This window comes from Camellia sinensis, chromosome 4 (genome assembly GCF_055761805.1).
Source record: "Camellia sinensis isolate YWXY chromosome 4, ASM5576180v1, whole genome shotgun sequence".
NCBI lineage: Eukaryota > Viridiplantae > Streptophyta > Magnoliopsida > Ericales > Theaceae > Camellia > Camellia sinensis.
In genome coordinates, this window is record NC_138964.1 from 155822293 (window position 1) to 155848063 (window position 25771).

The 25771-nt window shown below is 36.5% G+C and overlaps 1 protein-coding gene across 3 annotated transcripts; it reads right to left on the reverse strand.

The window, feature by feature from the left end:
* Positions 1 to 11336: 11336 nt before the first annotated feature.
* Positions 11337 to 25359, reverse strand: LOC114285616 (uncharacterized). Of its 3 annotated transcripts, none has more exons than XM_028228670.2 (6): positions 24807 to 25359; positions 24057 to 24154; positions 22920 to 23213; positions 22255 to 22369; positions 21556 to 21637; positions 11337 to 11675 (listed from the first exon to the last, which is right to left on the reverse strand). In XM_028228670.2, the coding sequence occupies exons 1-6, from the start codon at positions 24830 to 24832 to the stop codon at positions 11484 to 11486; spliced, it is 807 nt and encodes a 268-aa protein (XP_028084471.2). In that variant the 5' UTR covers positions 24833 to 25359; the 3' UTR covers positions 11337 to 11483. The 3 variants fall into 3 exon arrangements, with proteins under 3 accessions (XP_028084471.2, XP_028084473.2, XP_028084470.2); XM_028228672.2 differs by having other exon boundaries at positions 11337 to 11706; XM_028228669.2 differs by lacking the exon at positions 11337 to 11675 and adding an exon at positions 15140 to 15400.
* Between the last annotated feature and the right edge of the window lie 412 nt (positions 25360 to 25771).

Consider the following 25771-nt stretch of genomic DNA (forward strand, 5'->3'; position numbering starts at 1 on the left):
TAAGATACTCTAAAAAGCCAAAATCTGCATTCCTAAGGAGAAGATTCCAAAAGGACACAAGGCTCACTGGTCCTGTTCTTAAATATGTCTTAGTCAAAGCAATGAAAGGCAAGCAACCAACTGACTTCAAAGATGTAGCAATCATTGTTTCATTGTACTTGTGTCTCACCCTATTTTTTTTGCAACAAGTGGGAATTCAATAGGGTGGATTTTTATAAAGTATGTGGAACCTCTTGAATCAATGAAACAGTATAATTGGCCAAAAACAATAACATCAACATTGATTGATTCTATCATAGCATTGCACAAAACTCTAGAAAAAGTTACGGGGTGTGTCATTGCATTGCTAGTAAGTATAATATCCATTCAAATTTACAGTTATCATACTTACAAATTTGTGTGTTTAGCAAAATTTAATTACTTTAATTTTCATCACAATATTGGCTATGTGAACATGCAAATATCATTGACTCGGAAGACAGTAACACAACTGGCTTCCCAAGATGTGCCAAGTGGAACCTGCAAAGCTTGACGAAACAGCTGTAGAAGACACCAGTCCACTCTCTTGCACCTCGACAGGTTAGATTTCTATCGCCACTGAAATCTCAGTGAAATTCCAAAATTTCTCTAACCACTGGTTTGTTTCCCTCCTTGTGCCTGGATTGATTGAGATCAATTTTCTCTGAACTATCAATTTATGTTTCTTCTTTGGTTACCACTGGTTTATTTCTGCCATTGTAATCAATTTTCTCTACAATCCAAATTTCTCTAACCACAATTGTAACACATTAACTTATATGTCCTGATTAATTTTCTCTAATATCTGAATTATGTTGTTTGTTTCATAATTTTCTCTGGCCCATAAAATTGTTTCTCCTTGGGTGTAATTTTCTCTGGCCCATAACTTATGGGCCTTGCATCTTTTATTAACACTGTTTATTTCTACCCTTCTAATGAATTTTCTCTGGAATCCAAATTTGTCTGACACAATTATAGTAAAACATTAACTTATATGCCTTGATTGATTTTCTCTTATATCTAAATAATGTTGCTTGTTTCATAATTTTCTCTGCCTCATAAAATTAACTCCTTGTCTGTAATTTTCTCTAGCCCATACAAATTTCTCTGAAGTTTGTTTCCCATTAGTATCATTTAGATGAATTTTATTTTCCTTATTTGAATTTTTTCTCTCAGTGAATTTTGTAACATTTCTCTAATAAAAGAGCCTCTTGTTATAGATAGATAATAAAGAACTAGTCAAAAATCCATCAGAGGAGTTCTGTCTTGGTAAAAAGACAAAGAAAGAATCAAAAAAGGCAATTGTCAAATTCAAGGAGACATTACAAGATTCATCTGAAGAAGGAGGGAATGAAGAAGCAGAAGGCAACATAGAAGAACACAAAGCCAGCAATGGACAAGAAGGTCAAGCAAGCAGTGGAGAAGGAGAAGCTAGAGAAGAAAGTGAAGAAATAGAAGTAGATGATAAAGAAGAAAATGAACAGAAAGAAGAAGAGAGTGAAGAAGAAGATGAAGGCACTCAATCTAAACAGCAAGAAAAAAAAATGAGGAAAGTGATGAAGAAAAACATAATGAGCCGATGGACCAACATCGTGATAGCATTTGTGGCTCACCAATGCGTCAGCCTCAAGAATCTAAGGAATCAAAGGATGCCCAAATTGCTGATCTACGCCAAAGACTAAAGTCACTTTCCAAATCTAAAATAGAAGAAGAGAGAAATTGGAATGAATTACTTACAGAAAAGGATATTGCAATAAGAACCTTGACATCACTTAACTCAAAACTTCAAGAAAGAAACAGCACAATCCAAACGAAACTAAGGATGTTGGAGGTTCAAAAAGAAGATGATACAAAAACAATTCAACAGTTGAGGTATTCAATTTCGGAGCTTGAAAATGAAAATGCTAAATTGCATGAACAAGTTCAAGAACTATCCGTTCAACTAACAATACAACCATACCGAACACCAACACAAGTTCAACCACAAGGTCAGTGAAAATCTTGAGCCACAAAATGTTATGTTCTTGTGTCAACATAACTCAGAGAAATTTTTATTATTATAATTTTCTCTGTCAACGGTAATTTTCTCTGGAAGTTAAATTTATTTGAACACATTAGTTTCTGCTACTTATTTCTATTGATTTCTATTGCTTATTTGATTTTCTCTGTCTATTTTCTTATTCAATTTTTGGGACTTGTTTGATTTTCACTGTGTATAGTTGGAATGCAAGTGGAACAACAACCAACAACCCAACAAGAACAAATAGCACACAAAGAACAACCAAAACAAAAGACAAAAGTTTATGGTAACTGAAAAATATTGAATCAAATAAATTTACATATTGAAATATCATCTGTTACTTCAGAAAAATTTCACTTTTATTGATATTTTCACTGTCTACTGTTAAAAAAGATCCTACATCAATGATAAAAAATTTAAAGGCAAAAGAAAGGAAAGAAAAGTAGCACGATCCAGAATTTCAATATCCCAAAGTTGCGAAAGTGACTAGAGGTTCGAAGCAAGTTGCAAAGCAAACCGAGCAAACCACGAAAGACAAAGAAGTACTTGATGCTGATGTGTACGTCTTGCCTCAACCAACAAGCATTAGAAAATCTTGGGTTTTTCCACAAACTCTACCGATTTCAAGATTGATAAAAGATCATATAAAAGACATCTTGCAGCACATATTAAATGTGTCTGGACTTGAGTAAGTACAACAAATAAAATAGAAAATAACAAACAACAATTTACTAACTTATATTGCATTAACAACTATTAAATCCATTCTTTGTCATCTTGTAGGGCTTTAATCTGGACAAGTGAGTTGAATCTCATTACTTTTGAAGACATTGGAAACCTAATAAAGCAAAAAGAAATTGCCAACAATGTAAGTCTTTCATCAAAATTTCTTTGCAATGCTCCATCAGCCTTTATAAACAAATATTACAATTATAAATTATATTTTTCAGGTCATTGATGGCTATGGAGAGATCCTTTTTGCTGACCAAATAAGATAAAGACAACAACCAATTTCATTTTTTTTCACATCCATGAGCTTAGTACTACTATTTTATCTGATTTTCTCAGGAATTTACTTACTACCTTCTCTTGTTAAGATACTTCTTGAAGCCAGTTGTGTCACTAGACTAATTTTCTCTGGCTAGTTGCGTGCATTTAAAATTTCTCTGTCTGTATATTTCTTAAATTCATGTCATTTCAACTTTTTCATAACATAACCATTTCTTGATTTTCTCTGACCACAGAATTTCATCAAGATGAAGAAAAATCAAACTTTCCGAGTCTCATTATTTGACAAGCATATTTAAACAACATGGTGGAACTACAGGTTCCTCCATTTCCCAATAAATACTGGGGGTAATGAGAAGTCAACATATGGAAATCACTGGACCTTGCTTGTCCTCGACAAACAAGACAATTTATGGAGGTTCTACAACTCACTAAGGCCAATGAGGAATGATGCAGAAGACAAATATGTCAGAGATGCAAAACAATTGGTAACAAGTGCAAATTTCTCTGATCCATCATAATGTTTATGCGATGATATTTTTCATAGAATCCCATTGATTTGTCTGTAAATTTCTCTGTTACTTACAAATTATTTTTTTGCAGCAAGATTATGTGAAGAATTTTTTGAAAGCTTGCCTTGAAAGAGAGGCACAATCACAACCCTCTTTCAAATTGATAAACTCACAACAAATTACGACTTTGAGTATGTCAACAATGCTCAACAATAAGACAGTGATTCGTAAGTTTCACAAAACATCTATAAATAAGATAATCTGATTTGAATGATTCTTAAAACTAACTATACCTATAATTTGTATGCAGTCTAGATTGTGGCCTCTTTGTATGCTATATAATGAGACAATATAACAAACATGAACCTATTAGCTCGAAATTGTCCACACAAGACATAAGGTTGATGTGGGCAGAAATCATAGAGAGATTTGTGACCGAAGTTGGCCGGTCATGGACAGAACCAATTCAAATACCTCCAAAAGAAGAACCAAAAGTGTAATAGTGAAACTAGTGCAAGGAAGACAATGTACACAATATAATTAGGATTAACCATTCAATTTGTTTTTTCATATATTGAAGGAATGATGATGCTTGACATATATGTATATATCATTTTTTGACTAATGTAAATCTCATACCTATCAATGGTTAAATATATATATATATATATATTTTTATTGTGATTGTCAACACAATCCACACAGAGAAAATTGTCTGTAGAAATTTCTCTGGTATGATGTTACCAGAAATTCACAGAGAAATTTAACTTGCATCTTCCCAAGGGGATGCCTACATGATCATATAATCTGTAATGCTTTGTGTTGGTACAAAACAATCATCAAATTCAAAAAACACAAAGCCCACAGTAATTTTCTCTGCTATTGGCAAATTTCACTAGATGAATTTGAAACCTCAAAACACAATGCCCAGATAATTTTCTCTGTTAGTGGAAAATTTTTTTGGATGAAATTGACTAGTATTATAAACAGATTGCCTATAGTATGTTTCAACAAACACAATGTACACTATAATTTTCAATACTATTGGCAAATTTCTCTAGATAAATTGGACCTCGCAAAACACAATGCAAATTTCAACAAACACAATGCCCATAGTAAATTTCTCTTCTATTGGCAAACTTCTATGGATGAATTTAACTGGTATTACAAACCCACTGCCTATAGTATGTATCAACAAACACAATGCACACTTTTACTGCTATTGAAAAATTTCTCTGGATGAATTTGATTGGTATTATTATATACAGTGTCTAAAAAATACATTTCACAAAACAAAATACACAAAAGTAATCATCAAATGTATTATTCAATCAATAAAATGTATTATCCTCAACTATTTAACAAAGGTTCCTTGCATGTCCTCTTATTATGGCGACCAATACTCACACAACGACTACACTTAATCACCCTTTTAAACTCTCCAGTAGAAGCAATTATGTTTTTCTCTGGCCTCCCAACTGGTCTCTTACTCAATGGAGGTAAAATCATAGCATCATCAATGCTACATACAGGTTTTTCAACAGTTAGAACTGGGCCAATCGAAAACGAGTATGCTTGACGATACATATCAGCATGAAAAAATGGTTCAACAAATGAATTCAAATTCTTTCCACTTCTAAAAATTACAGCAACAACATGTTGACATGGATACCCATTTGTTTCTCGTTTTCGACATGAACAAGTTCTCAACTCAAGATCAACCATAACCGAAGGAAAACAATGCACTTTAAAGACATTATCAGATGATAAACTCACATTCCATGTCCTCCCATCCAAGAAAGACTTCTCCAATACACTATCCATACGAGGACAGAGAACTTTATTCCATTTACTAGAGAGCAGCCTCCTATTAGACCTCATATTCATGATTTGCAACCGTATCATGTCCACCAAATTTGTTATTGGGAAGTGCCGAGCTTCTTGTATCCATGAATTGAATGACTCAGCAACATTTGAATACATCTCACCATAACGTTTCCCCTCAAAATATGCATCACTCCAATTTTCATATGGTAAACTTCTCAAGAAAACACTCACAGTGTCTCCTCCTTCACTTTTTAATTCATTTAACTTGAAATGAAATGATGCATTTGTTGGCGCATATGCACATTCTGAAAACTTGGACACAATCGTCTCCCTAACCAAATTTGTGTTTCCACATGACAACTTATCCCTCAAATTTCTCTTTAGATGTTCAAGACAAAATCCATGAAAGCAGTTAGGAGAAAACCTAGCAATTCCTTCCACAATACCGCAATGTCGATCTGATATGAAACTTATCACCCTCTCTGATCCCAATACTTCACATAAATGTTCAAGGAACCAACACCAATTGTCTTTATTCTCAACATCAACAACAGCAAAAGTTATAGGAAAAAAACCTACAAAACAAATAGGAACAAGCACATTAGATATACACATGCAGAGAAAATTAGAACAACAAACAACTAGAGAAATTTGACACTGCCAACATCCAGAGAAAATTCACACAATGGCAACCTCCAGACAAAATTCACTTAGTGCCCAACTTTAGAGAAAAGTCACACATTGGCAACATTCAGAGAAAATTGACTTAGTGACCAACTACAGAGAAAATTCACACAATTAGAATATCCAGAGAAAATTAACTTAGTGACCAACTACAGATAAAATTCACACATTGGCAACATCCAGAGAAAATTCACTTAGTGACAATATCCAGAGAAAATTCACTTAGTGGCCAACTACAGATAAAATTCACACAATGACAACATCCAGAGAAAATTCACACACTGACCAAAATCCAGAGAAAATTCTCACAGTGGCCACAACTAGAGAAAATCCACACAGTGGCCAAAACTAGAGAAAAATCAAAGTGTCAAAGAAAAATCACATTCACTCAATTCTTACATGTATAGAAAATTAACATTCTTAGATAAAATTAGATATATTTACAATTACCTTCATTCCCTTCTTTCCCCGTCACAGCAAGCATAACTCCCTTGTATCGTCCTTTCAAAAATGTTCCATCAAGAAAAACCAATGACCGACAATATTTGAAACCAGCAATGCATGCATGAAAAGTCACAAACACTCTTTTGAAACGTTTGTTACCTTCAAAATCTAACTCAAAACGACTAGCTGGATTGTTCTTCAATGCCTCGTCAAAATACCACCGTAATTGATCGAATGACAAACAAGAATTCCCACATGTACTACATTTTGCTTTTTCAACCCCCAACCAACCACAATTATAACTGATTGAGACCCCATACTTGTCTTTCATTTCTTTGACAACATCCACTAGACGAGTTAAAGGTTTTGCACTTACCTCTTCAAGTATCAGCCCAGAAACTAAGCTGAAAGTCATCCTAGCATGTTTACTAGTACGAACAGCCACACCACACGTATGTTCATTGTTCAAAGTTCTTATGTAAAAGAACCCATTTGTTTTTTCAACTGAAGTATGTACATGCCATATACATCCCCTTGATTCCTTATATGCACATTCTGCCGTAACCCTCAGCTTGTCATTTTTAACATACGTAAACTGAAAACCAACCTCAATAGCATACTTGCATAAAAAAGTACGGAACTCAACCACACCACCCTCAAACTTTTGTCCAACACTCGTAATATTATTTCGCCAACTAGCTGACAATAACACATTTTCTTGGTGAGAACAAAACTTAGAGAGTGAATTCCTTTCAATATCCACCAATCTATCACATTTACCATCCACAACATCTACCCAATTAGACCCCACTTCATCTTCTTTATCAAAAGTACTACACCTAGTAACTGAAACATCAACTATATCAACACCACGTGCACAAACAACAAACAACCCTCAACATATTCAGAAAATCAATATTATTTCGAACCATACAATTTAGATGGCCCACAATAGAATATGAAATACACAGAGTCTCAGGTTTCAAATTCTCCCATGTTTTACACAAAATGCCAACCAATTCCTCAAAATTCAATTCGCATGAAACATTAATGACAATAGTATCATTCACATATTTGCACAGTAACAACATTGCACTGTCCATCGAAACTGAAAGAAAAAACAAGAAAAATAATTTGTTCAACATAAAAACACCTCACAAGAACAACATAAAAGTCCAGAGAAATTTCTAAAAATTATAATTTTCTCTGGATTATAATAACAAGCTTATAATTTTCTCTAGACTCAAATAAAAGCCCAGAGACATTTACAACCTTATATTCACCTTCAAGATAACAAAAACAAAATAACAGAAACTTAATGAATCTAGAGAGAATCACAGAGAAATTTACTATTAACTATTAAACACAATCATAGAAAAAAATCACACAGAATATCTGTTATGAAATTATAGGCTTTTCTGTGATTTTCACTGAACTACAAGCTAATAATTTTCTATGAGTCATTCTGCAATATTGCACTCATACAAAAATCCAGAGAAATTTACAAACTTATATACACCTTCAAGATAACAAAAAACACTGCATTGTCCATCTAAATTGAAAGAAAAAACACAAAAAATAATTTTGCTCAGAGAAACAAAAACTTATATTCACTTTTTACAAACATATAATTTTCTCTGAATTACAAACTGAAAGTGAGTAACAAACTTATAATTTTCTTTGAACTACAAATAAAAGTCTAGAGAAATTTATGAACTTACATTCACTTTCTCAAATTCTATCTGCATTACAAACTTCTAATAATATGTCCATATGAACTTATAATTTTCTCTGTGATTTTCGTTGGATTATAATAACAAACTTACAATTTTCTCCGGACTATACGAACAAAAGTGCAGAGAACGAAATTTATCTGGTTTGAAAAAATATAGAACAAAACTTACCATTGATCAGCATGTTGATGAAAAACAGAGCACGAAAAATGAACTCTAAACATCAAAATCAACTACACTGTCAACACTCTTTGAAATTGATCAAAAAATAGAGAATGAAAAATTAATTCCAAAAATAAAAATCAACTCTATCAAGCTAGCGCCTCTCTAAACAAAAATTCAAAACAAAAATCAAAATCCATGGGGAATCTCCATCGAAAACATACCTAATTCAACTCCACTGAAAAACCTATGCGATCAACACACTGTAACACCTACACGATCGTAACAATCTTTCTCGTCAACTCCACTGAAATCTCCGACAAAATCTCTACCGCGAAGTCAGTTTTCAAAATCTACACCGTGAAATCAACAATATAATATTCAAACAAATTTCTCGTCAACTCCACTGCAATCTCCGATGAAATCTTCACCGTGAAGTCAACAATATAATATTCAAACAAATCTATGTTATAAAAAAGAAGGGTATTTTAGATACTTTATAACCTAAAATAAACTTGATGGACCTTAAATATCAAAATATATTATTTTGGGCCTGTCCTCCTATCAAAAGTAGAGGAGGGATGTTAGACCAATTTTTTCATGATTTAATATGAGATTTGTAAACACAAAATGATACTGAGTTCAAAAAAAAAAATTTAAAATTTAGACATTAAAAGATACATTTCAACCATAATACCCTTGATAGATATAAAGCTCCCAATCATTTAACTGTCAATGTCTGCCTTCAAATATCTAAATTTTTTAAGCCTTTAAGCCCTCACTCTAAACCAGACATTAGTAAATGGGTTCTCTGCATCAACAATGGACACGTAGATCATCTCATAATTCACCACGTGGATACCTCCCTAGAGCTCAAAAGTCACCACGTGTCACTACCAATCATATTCTCCATCTATGTATATATATTTTTTCATTTAAATTCAGACCTCATACTTGATAACAGAACATTTCAATTACTATATTAATTTTTTCATTTTCTTTCAATGATAAATTAATAACTTTACACACCAACAATTAATAACTCTCAAAATAAACCAACTTAATAGCTAATTTGAGGCAAAACCTTCTTCATTTCTTTAACCAAAACATTTGCAATTGTACCTTAAAATGGTAATGTTTTAATTACTTCTTTTAGTGCAAGTGAGATTACAGATTAGTTTTATCCAAATTTGGAGGTGAGTTATAAATACATAGCAGCTAGTGCAAGTTTTTTTTGAGGTGGGTAGTAGTGCAAGTTATGATGGATGAAGTTTCACAAAATTTAGAGAGGTACAGCTGTGTGACAAAGATGGCCATGATTATCTACACATTTAATTCTTTGACGAATATAAAATTTAAGCATAGAATAATATAGAATATATTCAAAATATATATATTTTGTGTTTGGTTTTACGATCAATTTTTGTATTGTTAGACTTATTTAATAGGACATTATAACAAATAAGAGTATTACGGAACAATTTTTTTTTGTCTCGAAAAGTGAAAATGTTGTTGCAAAAGCATTTGGAAACCAATTATTGTTGCCACGATGATAGTCACTAAAAATTGTTTCGAAATAATTTTTATCTTCAAAATTTTAAAAATGTCGCTAATAAATATATTTTTAGGAAGACAAAAATCTAATCATAAAAGAATAGTAATTCATCACTAAATATCTAAATTTGTTGTTAGAAATATAATAATGATACTTTTGATAATAAAAAAAAAAAATTTCGCTTCTAAAATGATATTTTCTTCTTCAAATTTTTATTTGTAAAACCTTAATTTATTGTCGTAAGATGTACTTATCCAAGCAAGATCCGAAATATCTGCCTTATTAATATTACAAATTTAACAAACTTTTATTTGCAAGGAAGTCTCAAAGCAAAGAGGGGGCTAATATCTTTGTAATGTCTATCCATTTTATTGTGAATGCAATAATGTATAGAAAGTACCTCAATACAATAAGGAAAACGTTTAGGACTCCCACAAACAAGAACCCTTACGACCCCCACTAATATATTGATCATTGATGTGTTTGAATTTTTTTGAGAATTGTCTGACAGTGACATGAATGGTTCAGATCATTTTAAGGGTTGTGGGAGTTGTGTTTTGTAGGAGTCTCTATCATTATTGATACAATAATTCAACATGGATAGAACCAACCCATTTTATTGTGAATACAATAATGTATAGAAAGTACCTTAATACAATAATTCAACATGGATAGAACCAACCAGACAAGCTGATGTAGGGTGAGTAAAGATTACTTTCTTACAAGTAGCAAGTTTAGATTAAGTATATTGACAGCAGTAATAATAGATTTATAAGGCTGGATTTAGTGAGATTTTGTGACTGTAAAAGTATTTAAAAAAAATAAGAGTTTAAGGGTTTGTAAAAGGGTAAGATTTTGGAAATGAAAATACAAGTATTTAGGAATTGTTGAGTGGCTGTTTCAAGCACTGTGAAGAGTGAAATGAATAGTAACCTTGCTATGTAGAAGAAGAAGAAAAAGAAGAAGAGCTTCACCCTCACAAGGGATAGGCCAATCACACAAACACAATATCAAATTTTCATAGTATTAACTCTTTTCTTGAATCAGTGAGATTGTACATATATTTATAAACTAAAGACACTCCTAATTCTATTTCAATTATAATAGAAAATTTTAATGATTTCTAATTTTACTTCAATATTAAATAAGAAAATTTAGATTTTTGACCACTAAGATTATTTTAGATATAATAAAACCCATATATAATGACTCATTTAATAACTTGACTCAAAATAAAACCCATGAGCAACCCTACAACCCATGTCCAACAAAACTGAAATTACCATAATACCCTTAAGTACTAAACACTATCATAGACACTTCTCTTTGGACAAAAAGACTTTTTGAGGATCATAGGACCCTTAGACTTTGTGTTGGGTTTCCACAACCTATCATACTTGTTTAATCATGTAATAGATGTTGCATCACAAACCTTATGATTGAACACATAAAAGTGTTTAATTAATACATATATATATATATATATGTATACACATGTTTTTTAAAGTAGTTTGGTAGAATCAAAAGCAGAAACAAGTAACAGGAGCTGTTCCAGTTGATTTGATCCTGTTGGCTCTTTCTTTCACCTCAGTCTCTTCAATTTCTCTCTTTTCTTCCATTTGCACTCTTGCCTCTACAGCACTATGATCTATCCTTGCTAGCTTGTTCTTGTAATGTTGTAAATTCAGTGCATTTCTTAGCTCCATTTCGCTCTGCAGTTTCATCATTTTTCATGACCACTTCCTAATTAATATCATTTATTTGCATATGATAAAGTATGTAAACATACAAAAACCAGACAAAAAATGTATTGTTGGGTAATATGAATCCAGAAAATTATTGAATACTAATCCCACAACAACTGAGTAAGAGTACTTTTTGGTGTGTCATAGTTCTCTCCTATCACCCTAATACCATGTATTTATAATTAACGTGTCATGTCTTTTTGTATTGTATTATAATCTAGATCATAGACATACACTACACCATATAAAATTTTTAAGAACTAAATTTTTGATTTCTAAAATTGAAAATTTTGTTGTAAAAAATATTAGGAGTCCAAGCTCATCCGATCATCTTTTATAGATGGCGAACAAACTCTGCTGTTCGTTGTTGATGGCATCACCCCAGAGTTAATCCGGAGGAGAGACGCATCCCCCACTGTTCCGAACATGGCGGGCCTGGAGACTTCATCTAGAGGGCTCCCCAGAGATGCACAAGATAAGCGCGCTAGGAGCATCGATCACTCTTAGAGTCCAAACGGACACCGATGACGAAGAGAGTCGCACGCTCAACGCCTAGAGCACAAGCTGAGGGACTAAGACGCTATCATCCGGAGGATGGCGGCGGAGATGGTGGCGCTGAAGCGGCAAGTCAAAGGGAAGGGTGTTGTTGGAGTGAAAAACCATAATGAGCGCACCCAACCCCATCGCTCAGGCAGCCAGAACCAACAAAGGACGCCTTCCTTTCTAATCACCAAGAGCTATGGGGTTGGTGAGTCTGACCCACCGGTGGAGAAGTCGTGTGCACGAGATAGTAGCTACCGTCCCTCACGTCCGTCGACAATGTCTAAATACTCTTACTCCTCCCGTTCGAAGGACTTGAGGGACGTCTTGGAAGAACAAGCACGACGGCAGGAGGCGCAAAGGGTGCTAGCACTGCAGCGGCTGTCCCACGGAGGTCACACCAGTGAAGAAGTCATAATGCCGCCACCACAGCCAGTTGTACATGTCCCTTTGGACAGAGACTTGGCGAGGCTGAGCGCCACCCTTTTTCCCTTGAGATAGAGACTATGCCGCTCCCTGCAGGCTTTCACCAGCCCAAGTTTACGCTCTATGACGGAAAATTGATCCATACATGCATGTGAGGCACTTCCAGCAAGTTATGGTTGGCTACAGGCGGAACGACACACTTATGTGCCTTATTTTCCCGTTAAGTTTGGGTGATTTAGGCCTGAAATGGTTCGAGAGGCTGCCGGAGGAAAGTATCGAAAGGTGGCAGTAGTTGGTGCAAGCGTTTGTGACCCGATTCAAAACCAACACCAAAATACCCAAAGAAGTCGACCACCTTCTGAGCGTCAAGAAGGACTTGGGTGACTTATTCAAAGTGTACAATGCCAAATATTGGGAAACCTTCAACGAAATCCTTGATTGTCCGACCAACTTTGCGATCACCCAATACAAGCGCGGTCTCCCGATCGGACATAGGTTGAGAGACTCGCTCACCATGAACCAACCGACGACCATAGAGCCCACCTCAACCATAGACCCACCATTTGAAGGCCCACCTCAAATGGTCGTGAAGAGCAAATGTGAGACAGACCACTTGGTCGACTTAGCAGAGATGTTCGTCATTCTCAAACAACACAAGTTGCGTCTAAACGCATCGAAGTGTGCCTTCGGCGTGAGGTCAGGGAAATTTTTGGGATTTTTGGTCACCAACTGTGGAATTGAGGCGGATCCCTCTCAAATCAAAGCTATACAAGAATTAAAGTAGCCCAACTCAGCAAAGGGCGTGCAACATCTTGCCGAGATGGCAGCTGCGCTTAACCGATTTATAAGTCGGTTATTAGATCGTTACTACCTTTTCTTATAGGCCTTAAAATAGAAGTTTTTGTGGGATGCTGAATGCGACAAGGCGTTGGCCAAACTAAAGACATACCTATCCTCCGCTCCATTACTTGTCACGCCAAAACAGCGCGAAGAACTCTACCTCTACCTTTCTGTTTCCCAACATGCGGTCAGTGCGGTGCTGATAAGAGTGGAGGGCATACAACACCTATTGATCTTCTATGTTAGCAAAACCTTGCTCCCCGACAGAGTCAAGATACTTGCTGCTGGAGAAACTCACCTTAGCACTAATGATGGCCTAAAAGAAGTTGGCACATTACTTTCACGCTCACACGATCGTGCTGTTGACCGAGTTTCCTTTGAAAGCCTTGTTTGAGCAGGTAGACTTCTTTGGCCAAATTCGCAGTCGAGTTGGGACAATTCGACGTCAAGTTTCAACCCCGAACTGCTATTAAAGCCCAAGCATTGGCCGGTTTTGTGGCAGAATTCTCACTTAGCATTCACCCAATTTGCCTGGTGGACCTGATCGATGCAACCAGGCTGAGGAGGGTAGGCACGGCAGAAATTGCACAACCAACCCCCACTTCAGTCTAAGCCAGTCCTCTTAACAAACAAGACATTGAAAGTGACACGAAAGTTTCGCGTGCAACCATAGACCCACCATTTGAAGGCCCACCTCAACCTGGCAATGCGTTGATGGATTTGGGAATAACAGGACAACCTGTTGGATCTAACACCATATCACCAGAGGGAGGGAAAAAGAATGCAAGTTGCAATCATCGACGGCGCGCTTGACGCGGAATAGTCGAGCAGCCAAGCAACTCAGAACACTTGAACCTTCATAAATTCCATGATCCCGTAGAATATTGGAAGCTCTTGTCAGTGAAATGTGAAAACTTCTTGTCGATGGTGCTTCAAACAGACATGGAACCGGGCTGGGCGTAGTTTTGATCTCACCAAATGGACTAACCATCGAACATTCCATCGCACTTAGGTTTCCCGCATCCAACAATGAGGCCGAATACGAAGCACTGCTAGCCGGATTGAAAAGCGCGCTCTAATTGCAAGCATCTGAGCTAATAGTTTACAACGACTCCCAACTCGTTGTAAATCAAGTGACTAGGGAATACGAAGCCAAAGATGACAGCATGGCCAAATATTAAACTCTGGTAAAAGAGCAGATCAAAAAATTTTAAGCCATACGCGTTCAACAAATCGACCGAGAAGACAATGACCGAGCAGATGAATTAACCGATTTGGCTTCCATGGCTGAAAAATCAACCCCCAACCCCCTCCTGATTGAATTCCTCCCAAGACCCAGCATCGAGGGCTCAGTGTAGACAGAAGTTCTCTGCACCGAGCTAGGTCCCTTTTAGATGGACCCCATCAATCTTTTCTTGAAAGAAAGAATCCTGCCAACCGACAAGAAAAAGGCAAACAAAATCCAAGTGAAGTCTGAATGGTTTTGGCTCTCTCTATCTGGCGGCCTGTATAAGAAGTCCTTCACTAGCTCATATCTGAAGTGCGTACACTCAAACAAAGTCGACGCCTTTCTGTTTGAAATCTATGAAGAAATGTGTGGCAGCCACATTGGGGGAAGATCCCTGGCCTACCGTGCTATTTCACAAAGATATTGGTGGCCCTACATGTAAGCCGATGCACAGAAATATGTGTGAAAATGTGAAAAGTGCCAAAAGTTTGCTCACCAAATTCACTAGCCAGCTAGAGAACTCCTTCCCCTCACAAGTCCTTGGCCGTTCGCAATGTGAGGCCTGGACATAGTGGGACCACTTCCAACTGCGCGCGGTAACCATAAATTCTTCATTGCAGCAATCGATTACTTTACCAAATAGGTCAAAGCTGAGCACCTGGCAACAACCAAAGAAAAAGATGTGAAGAAATTCGTCTGGCAAAATATGGTAACGCGGTTTAGAGTTCCTAAGGCTTTGATCTCCGACAATGGCACCCAATTTAATGAAAAATTGTTCAGAGGATTTTGTGAGGAGCTGGAGATAGAGTTCTACAATTCAACACTGGCCTACCTACAATCAAATGGCCAAGCGAAGGTATCAAATAAGACAATTTTGGACGGGTTAAAGAAAAGGCTGGAAAAGGCCAAAGGAAAATAGACAGACGAGCTTCTAAATGTCCTCTGGGCCTACCGAACCATGCCAAGATGCTCAACCGGAGAGACGCTTTTTGACTTGGCATATGGCATGGAGGTGGTCATCTCACTGGAGAACGGCATGCCCACCATCCGCAGCGAAAATTTTGAGCCAGACTTAAACGCTGAAACCATCGCCCTAGAGTTGGACCTTGTAGAAGAACGCCGAGAAAATGCGCTGATCCATGTCGCAGCATACCAACATGAGCTGTTCAAAAAGTATAAAAAAACAGATCACCCTAGACAATTCAAGGTCGGGGATTGGGTTCTGAGAAAGGTGATGGGCAACACTCTAGTGTCGAGCGAAGGGAAGCTAGAGGTAAACTGGAAAGGGCCTTACAAGATAACCGGTCTTGCGAGTAAAGGGGTATACAAACTAGAGGACTTGGACGACAAAGCCATAACCCGACTATGGAACGCGGCCTATTTGAAGTTGTATTTTTTTTAGTTTCAATCTTTAATGTAATTTTTTGCTTGCGGAGGACAAGCATTCCCTTTCATTTACCGATATAATTCTTTCAGTTACTATGTGAATTTATGAAAGCTATATATAATAGAAATGAATTATTGTACTTATAAATTTTATCGTAGTTAATGGATTGCAATGAACAAGGGCAACTGTCTCCCGGCCGAGGTGTCTTTACCCGGCTATTGGAGTTGATGAATTGTTCAACTCAATGCTTTTAACCGAGGTGATTTTTCTGGGCTAAAAGAGTTGATGAATTGTTTAATCAAAGTTTTTCACCGATGTGATTTTGCCCGGTTAAAAGAGTTAATGGATTGTTCAACTCAAAGGTTTTGACCGAGGTGATTTTGCCCGGTTAAAAGAGTTGATGGATTGTTCAACTCAAAGCTTTTGAACGAGGTGATTTTTCCTAATTAAAAGAATTGATGGATTGTTCCATGCAAAGCTTTTTGCCGAGGTGATTTGGCCCGGCTAAAAGAGTTGATGATTTGTTCAACTCAAAGTTTCTGGCCAAGGTGATTTTTCCCGACTACTCGCTCAAAGGTTTTAGCCGAGGTGTTTTGCCCGGCTAAAGGAGTTGATGCTTTGCTAAATTCCAAATTTTTGGCCGAGATGTTCTACTCAGCTAAAGAATTGATGTTTTGGTCAGCTTTTGACTTTTGGCTGAGATGTTTTGCCCGGTTACGTGGATGGATGCTTTGATCAAGTATATTGTGCGGTTGAAAAGAAGGCACACAAGGTAATTGCATGAGACAAAAGTTGTAAAAATTTTCATTGATTGAGATTTTAACTACAAGAGTTGAGGCAAGCAGCCCGATTACAAAAGTCCAAATCAAAAAGGCAAAGAACTCTAAACTAGACTAAGGAGGAGAGGTCAGCGAAGTCGTCTCCAGTCCCCTCTGCGGTAGCTTCCAGGTCGACCACGACAGCCATTTCTTTATCGCCAGCCTTCTTCTGGCCGGTCTCCATTTGACTGCCTCCTTCCTCGGCCCTTTCACCGGTTTCTTCCTTGGCATCCTCTTGTAATGAGTTGAAGACGTTGTTCACGTAAGGCACGATATAGATCGATAAGAAAGCAGGGCAAAGAGAGGTGAACACCTCGATTTCAAATCCTTGACTGAGTTTCTCATAAGCTACCTTCCAACCGGACTTGAAGAAAATGTCCTTGGTGGCTTCAACCTGTTTGGAGTAGTTGTCCTTGGCCTCCTTGAAACCGAGATTATTGGCATCATCTATATCTGTCTGTCTAGCCTTTTTCAACTCCAGTAGCTTGGTATAAAATGCATCTCTCTCTTGCTCGGTGCTACCGAACTGACCAAGCAGTCTGGCGTTGTCTGCATTAGCAATTTCCAGAGAAGACTTGGACCTTCCCAGCTTGTTTTCCAGATGCTTGGTCACGTTCGAGAGGTCAGTCACCGTTTGTCAGAGCTTGTGGATGTGGTCCATGACAAGGTGTTGTTTTTGGATGACTTGCAAGAAATCAGAGGAAAGTTAGCTTAAATAAGAAACCAACCGCGGAAGCACTTAGAAAAATTTCATATATTCTTACCCTGGTCATAGACTTAACTACGAACTTCACAAGTGGGGTGTTAGGTATATGGCCACTGTCGGTTATGTCGCTTGGCAGGTGCAACGCCTTTGACAGATCGTAGGCCAAAAGGTGCTCCTTATCGCCTTTCACCGAAGCATTAACCAGGATGTCCTTCCCCCGGTGCTTCAACTCTAGCCTCTACGGCGGTGTCGGTTGAGCCTCCTACGCCGGCTACTCGGTGCTCAGTTTGGCCACGAGTTCAGCTGATAGATCTGCGGAGCGAGGGCTCTTGCCAGCTCGGCGCGTGTGCTTGGTAGCTCGTGTTGCGGCGGTTGAAGCCAAAGTGATCATGGTCCCAGATGTTTGACCGGTAGTAAAGGTAATAGGAGAATTACTCGGCATCTTGGTGGATATGGCAGTGATGAGATTCTTAATTTGGCTCCGTTTGGCCATTTCATGCTCCTCGGTTAACCAAATTAAGGGCACGTCCGGAAGTGTTGGATTTGGTGGTAGAGATGGCACTCGCAAGAAGTCTGTGATCCTGCTTTTTGCGAGGAGCCGAGTACCGATAGCTTGGCACGTAACTGAGAAGGTCGTGGCAATCTCAGTGATGGTACCTCAGCACGGCTCTAATTGCAGCCTCATCTGGGTTGAGATAATTCACTTACAAAGCTTCAATAGCTGCAAGAAGAAGGCAATCAGTACAAAGTAGTAAAGGAAAGTAACTTGACCGGTTAGAGAGCACAGTTTACATGATGAACCGAAATTCTTACTAATGTACCAACTGGGCATGTCAGCTGTTTCATAATTCCTGGACACCCAGAAGAAGTCATCTTCGTACATGTCCTTGTCCGGTGAGCCGGTTACTAGTTTTTCTTTGCTCGGCCTTATTTTCAAGTAATAATTAAACCCATAGGCCATGCGACCAAGGGTATATTGGCACAAGATCTTGGCCAACCCTAGGTTCAAGCCAAGACGGTGATTCGGCTCAGCAACTTTGTTTATTATTCTATATGTGTTCGTCAAGACTTGAGTCGGTGCTAGCCCGGTACGCCTTAGGAACTTGCAGATTAAGGGCTGTATCGGGAAGCAGAGACCTCCCCCGACAATTGACAGCACGGTGAAGGGGAATTGATCCAGCCTGTCCCAAAGAGAAATGTCTTCTTCACCGAGTTCAAAGTAGACGTCATCAGGGATGCCGTACTCCTCGTGAAACGTGGCCAATGTACCCGGCGTGTTTACAAGGAACAGATAGCGCCCCATTAGAAACCGACTTAGTAGCTCAGTGAAATTGAGTTGACTAAGGTGTGCACGGTGGCTACTCGGTCGTTGAAATCCCTAGTGTTGGTGTGCCTGGTCCTCTAGGATTCTGCAGTTAAAAATCAAGTATAAGTGATAGCGCGGTCGCGCATATGAGCTTGATTTTAGCTCGGTCACTTCTTATCTCGATCTGTATTATTTGGCAAACCCTAGCCCGGTTACGCGAGCGGGCTAGATATTAGCTCGGTCGCACGACCGTATACGCTTGATAACCCAGTTTTCTACTCTGACTCCATAAACAATAGATTTACTCAGTCACCTTTATTTTCAAATCAAAAGGGCATTTTTAAGCACGACCAAGCCCAGATCTTGTCATGTTCATCATAATGGATGATGAGCAATGCGAGGAACCAGGGGCGTTGAAGCTTTTCGATGACGAAAGCAGTGCGCAACCCTAACCATATTCAATTTTTGGTGGTTTTTGGGTGTTTCTATCTTCCTCAACAGATTAGTGTGGGAGTTAAAGTTCAAACAACACTAGAAAAGCATGAAGAAGAGAAGGACAGAAAGGAAGGAGAAAACTTACTGGTTAATACGCGAATTGAAGCTCTGATCGGTGAAATGCTTCACAGTGGCAACAGCGGAACCAACTTTACCAGGAAAATGCTCGAGAATGGGCAGAAAATGCAGGGGGTGGGGCTTGGGTGTGTTTTCACTCTTGATTGTCTATGGCAGATATAATGAACAGTGGAAATGAATGGTTGGTATGAAGAAGATGTATATGGAATGAGAAGGGGCGCCAAAAATTTGAATCCGAGGAGACGACGTGGAACAGTTGGGCTGGCTGTACGAGGCCAATGGACAAAGGACACGTGTCTTTGATGAGACCAGTGTCAATCTTGAAAAGACAAGCTGAAAAGTCGAAGTGCCGACCGAGCAGGTCGTAGGACCGAGCGTAAAAGTTAGCGCGGTCGAAGATAGTGAATTGATTTGAGTTGGATAACCGAGCAGGTGAATGAGCTTGGCCGAAGAAGGTAGTCCTGGTCATGCTAATGCAGATGGAATTAAGGGGCAATTAAGAGCGAACTTTATGGCCTAATAACAGGCTGAGCTAGTCTTGGCCAGAGTCTTGGTCTTTGTTTAGTCAGACGTTGGTTATGCATTGGACCGAGGGACTAGTCCGGTCAAGTTGAGACAACTCCAAGCTACTATCCCGGCAACGATATACGTTCTACTGAGTCGGATGGACTTTATCCTCAGGCCAGGTCTACTAAGTAGAAGCTCGGTTGAGATTGGGTAGCTCGGCTAAGCCCACTTCTAGGATTGACCGAGGAGACCAAACTGGTAGCGCGGTACTATAGTGAAGATGTGGCTCCGTGCTGAACATAGCTCGGCGGCCAATGTTATGTGGCGTGATGGGAGAGCGGGAAGAAGATTTCGCTATCCGTATGCGTCAATACAGTTTGGCGGTTTGATCATTTAGTGTTTGGCGGTATTTGTGCCTACACGTAGGGGAACCCTATTAGGGAACATATCCACACGTTAGAAGGAGAATAGACAAAAAGGAGCGCGCAGAAACTATATAAACGATGTTGTGTATCCATGCACAGGTCTAGAACATCTGATTTTCTGAGCTACCTCCCCCTTTGTCTCTCTCTCTCTCTCTCTCTCTCTCTCTCTCTCTCTCTCTTTCTCTCTGTGTGCTAACTTGATCGTCGGAGGGTTTTTCCGGCAGTACACCGTCGGGTAACTCACCGTCTTTTTTTGCACAGGTTAAGCGACGTTACACAGAGCTTGGACACGAGAAGTACGGAGAACGACGGATATTTCCTTCCTGTATAGGTAGCATGAATCCGAAAAAGTATTGAACACTAATCCCACAACAGCTGAGTAAGAGTACTTTTTGGTGTGTCACAGTTCTCTCTCCTATCACCCTAATACCATGTATTTATAATTAGCGTGTCACGTCTTTTTGTATTGTATTATAATATAGATCATAGACATACACTACAACATATAAAATTTTTAAGAACTAAATTTTTAATTTCAAAAATTGAAAATTTTGTTGTAAAAAATATTATTAGTCCAATTATAGTCATTAATAAAAAAAATTGACTGAAAAGTTGAAAAAAAGGGTCTTTAGCAACAAAATTTTAAAAATATTGCTAATAAATGCATTTTTGGGGACAAATTTTGTGCCAAGAAAATTTACTTTTTTAGACAAAAAATTTAGTCCCAAAAAGATAGTAATTCATCACTAAAAATACAACAATATGACACTTTTGGCTACAAATATATTTTGTCCCTTAAAAGCAATTTGTTTCTAAATTTTTATCTCAAAAACCTTAACTTGTTGGAGTGATGGACAGTCTTGTTCTGAATCATCTAAATTTTTGTGTTCCTTTATGCATGATTTTAGATTCTTATTTTATTTATATTTGTATTTCGTGGTAAGTGTATCAATTAAGAAATAATTTTTTTTTTTTAAAATGGACCATACTAACCATACTAACAAATTTTGGAAAATTTTACCTTTTGTTTGAATTCGTTATAAATTTATGTGTTTGTAACAAAAATCAATCCAAGTTGAAAAAGAGAATACCTTTTTCCTTTCCATTTGTAGTTTGGCTTTCATCTTCTTCTCATTCTCCCAAGCAAGAATCGCCGAGTTCATCTTCACATACCTAAAATTTAAGTGTTTTGTTTGTTAGTCTATGGGCCCACCACATGTCAATTGCGATGATCTAAACAGTTTATTTTATATGATTTGTTTATTTTTTATATAAAATAAATTAGATTGATTGAAGATTAGATACCATATATAATGCACAAAAAATAGACAGTATATTTTTAAAATTACACTTTTCATTCATTTTTTTGCATGAGGTTGCGATATAATCTTATGATTATTGATATTCAATTAATTTGATACTTTTTAATATATAAAATAATTGTGAGTTCTATAAGATGAACAATTTAGATTATCAAATTATACTTAAAATGAGCCATATAAATGGATTGGAAACAAATCTATTACAAAAAATTATTATAAATAGAAGTGTAATTGAGATTTAATTGATGTATAGTGGGGGTGAATATTCTAAATAATATTTGGATTGTGCAATACTAGTATTACTAAATATCATTGAAACAATGAATATATAATGCTTAACTAGCTGAGTAGCAGGTTATTCAAATTTAATAAGAAAACTTAATAACTTTTAAAATATATTCAAATTCAACTTGTTTACTTAATGAATCGATCTCAAATAAAAAAATTTAACGATTTGAACACAAATACCGTTTTTCAATCTTTGCCATGGCAGCTTTCTCCCAGGCATCGGCCTTGGCTTGTGAACTTCCTCGGCTTGTTGAAACCCAATTTTCGCTTTGATCCATTCGAATTCTCATGGAAGCTTCAATTTATTAAGATCATGAAAATATAAATATATAAATAGGGGTGTGTAACATGTCATGTTAATAATGTTCGTGTCGTGTTATTTTAGGTTTATGTCAAATTACCTTGTCACTAACTCAATTTGTTAAATTTTCGTGTTGGCTCATTCGTGTGTTAGCTTGTAATGTCAAAAAATTTCACTCTTAATTTAAAATGTGAAGTGTATGGCCACCGGTTAAATTTCAGGAAACTAATTTTTATGGGATGAAATTATGCATAAAATATTTGATTTTAAGTCAATTTATTTCCCAATTTAAAAAATTATACCCTATTATTATAATTTTTATTAAATTAAACCTAAAATAGGTGATAAAAAAATACATTACCTTAAATGAAAAAAAAAAAAAAACTACATAGCTGGATTGAGTTACATAAGAAATTCAAAAAGCGTCATGGCATGGAGTTATTTGTATCTGCTTAGGTTGAATATTGATCTGACCTATTTAATATTCATGATATCGAGTAGTATCATATTTCTGTTCATATAGAAACGTAATAAAAAAATTTACCGCCATCACGGGCTTCCCAGCCAGAAAATCGCGTAGAATTAGATATTTGACTCGATTCTGGGGGCTTAAATTGATCTTGTGTTGTGGTTCTGACTCTGCTAATGGGTATTATTTCAGTGGCATCTCTCAACTTCTTATTCTGGTATGATTCTGAATTGGATTCTTCAGCTGAATAGATGGCAAATGCAGCAGCAGCAATGGCAGATGCAAACTCACCCTCATATGATGAGTCATAATCAGTATGACTCATTTCACTAGAAAATTGCCTCTGCAGCCCACTCTCTGCCTTATTATCTACAAAAACATAACAAAAAACAGAGGACTAAGCTGTTTGCTAATGCTTATGATTTATTTTTATTTTAGTTCTTTACAGAAACATTAAATTTTTTATATTTATTTTTAGCAAAAACGAATTAAAATGCATATTTGGTATTCATATATTTATTTAAAAACATTATTTTGAAAACAAGTGACGGGTAGGTGAAGGTGGTTGTAGAGTGACAAAGGCCGTTGAAAGTGGTTTGCGGTGGCCGGTGGCCGAAGGTGATTGTTGATCGTCGGACTGGTGATGGAGGCCCGAGGTGGTGGCGCCCAAAGGATGAATGAATGAATTTCTTTTTTCTTTTAATGGTACAAAGATTTAGTAAATTTTATAAACTGTTTAAATGTATTTAAAAATTAAAAAATACATCAAATGAATTTTGTCTAAAATTTTCAAAATCTTTGTAAATAAAAAAAAAAATGTAAATATAAACATTATTAAACATGCTTGAAAGTAACATGCAAAGTGTACCAATATATTCTATTTTTTTCTCTTACATCAATAATATTCTTTTTTTACATATTCAAAAGTTATATATTCTCTGGCGCACCAAGAGGAATAATAACAAGTGTGTTGAGGAATAAAAATCTGATAAAAAAATGAAAAATTTAAAAACATTTATTATTTTTATATAATTTTTTTTAAGGTGAAAATGTTTTTTGAAGATTTAAAAATATTTTTTTGATATTTATTTTCGTCAAACTAGTTTTTAATTTTTCTATAAAAAAAATTCGAAAAGAAAGTTTTAAAAAAAAGAAAGAAGGAATAAAAGCAATGAAGTTGAAGAAAATGCTTGAAAAATAAGCAGACTATACCTCGAAAAGATTCTGTTCGCTGGCTTGGTATAATTTCTTCGCTTCTGCTATTGTCACTCCCTTCCTCGCTATCTTGTCCTCCCCCGGAAATTCTCACCCTGATGAAGTCATTGGCAGGACAGAACGAGAATTTTATTATTAGAGGGATCAAATAAAGAAATATTTTTTTTTTTCACCATATAACAATACACACATAAATGTATATATGATATAAAAATTATATATATATTAAAAAAATTTAAATACTATAGAAGTAATTTCTAATAGGATGAATAAGTTTTTTTTAGATGTAAAATAAAAAGAGAATTCAAAATGGAAGAAGAATAACATATATATTTTTTTTATAGTAGAGGCTATTTTATATATAAAATAATATATATATATATATATATATTTAAAGTTCTATGGAAAATAATATTCACAAAATAGGAGCTATGGCGTCTGATAGTCTTCTCTTAATTCTGTTCCTAAACATTGATAATCTAATTTTGAACAACAGCGAAAGCGAAAGCGAAAGCAAAAAGAAAACACAACAATAAAAAGTTTGATATATTGTTGTTCTCTCGAAGGACTGGTGAAAATATTTGAGTGAACAACTATTAATCAAGGCAAGCAAGTAGAGCTGCCTTTTTCTTTTCTTTGAAGTTGCACTTTCTGAAAATGTTTCTGTTTTCTTGATTTTGCTTTTGGTTTGTGTTTCTTGAAAATCTTGTGAAAAACAAAAGGGAATAGTGAATGATGAAGGGTTACCTTCTTCGTTGAATCAAATACTCCATTCTTTGATTCCAATGATCTGCTAATATTGTTCGTCTGATCTGTAAAACTTGGAAGAGAAATCTTTCAAGGCATGCTAGCTTAGCTCATGAACAGTGGTGGGAGGCAAGCAAAGGTGCAATATGCTTTGCATGCAACAACTGCTTTGTGAATGGAAAATGGTGCTTTTGAGGGGTTGGAAGCAAAGGATCTCTCTCTCTCTCTCTCTCTCTCTCTCTCTCTCTCTCTCTCTCTCTCTCTCACACACACACACACACACACACACACACACACACACACAAATTTTACATGTTTTCTACTAGCTATGAAAGGCAACTTTTCTAGCTTGGAGAAGGCAAGAAATGTGGATTGATAATTGTGAGTGCTTTATGGTATTCCATTCTAGCTTGATTCTTGTTTTGTTAACCCTATTCATCCATGTGAATTGATTCTGTTAACCCACCAGAGTGATTAAATTTGGTTTGGCTTCTCGCTCATTGGACTGAATGTTCTGTTCAAATTTCAGTAGAGAAGCTATGGATCTCACAATAGTGGACTCTACTGAGGGTTCACACGCTTTCATGTCAAATTGAATGACTAATCGTGTGTTGTGTTTGATTGAGAGATTTTGGACGATATTTGAAAAGAGAAAGAGAAAATATAAGTAAAATATAAATAAAATATATCTATATTTCACACAGTTTCACACACTTTTTCTTTTTTATTTTTCAAATCTCTTCGCATATCTCCCAATCAAACAGAACGTAAGTGTAATTTCTTCGAGAAAAGTTGTGAGCCACACAATAGTTAACTCGATAATGGGCTTCAACCTTTTTATCAAGGTGATTTTACCAAAATTTGTTGGAAAAATGGTTTGAAAACCACTAATAGGTGAATGAGAAATTGACTCCAAAGTATACCATTTGAGTATGGTTTTAAGACGAAATTTATTTAATTTAAAA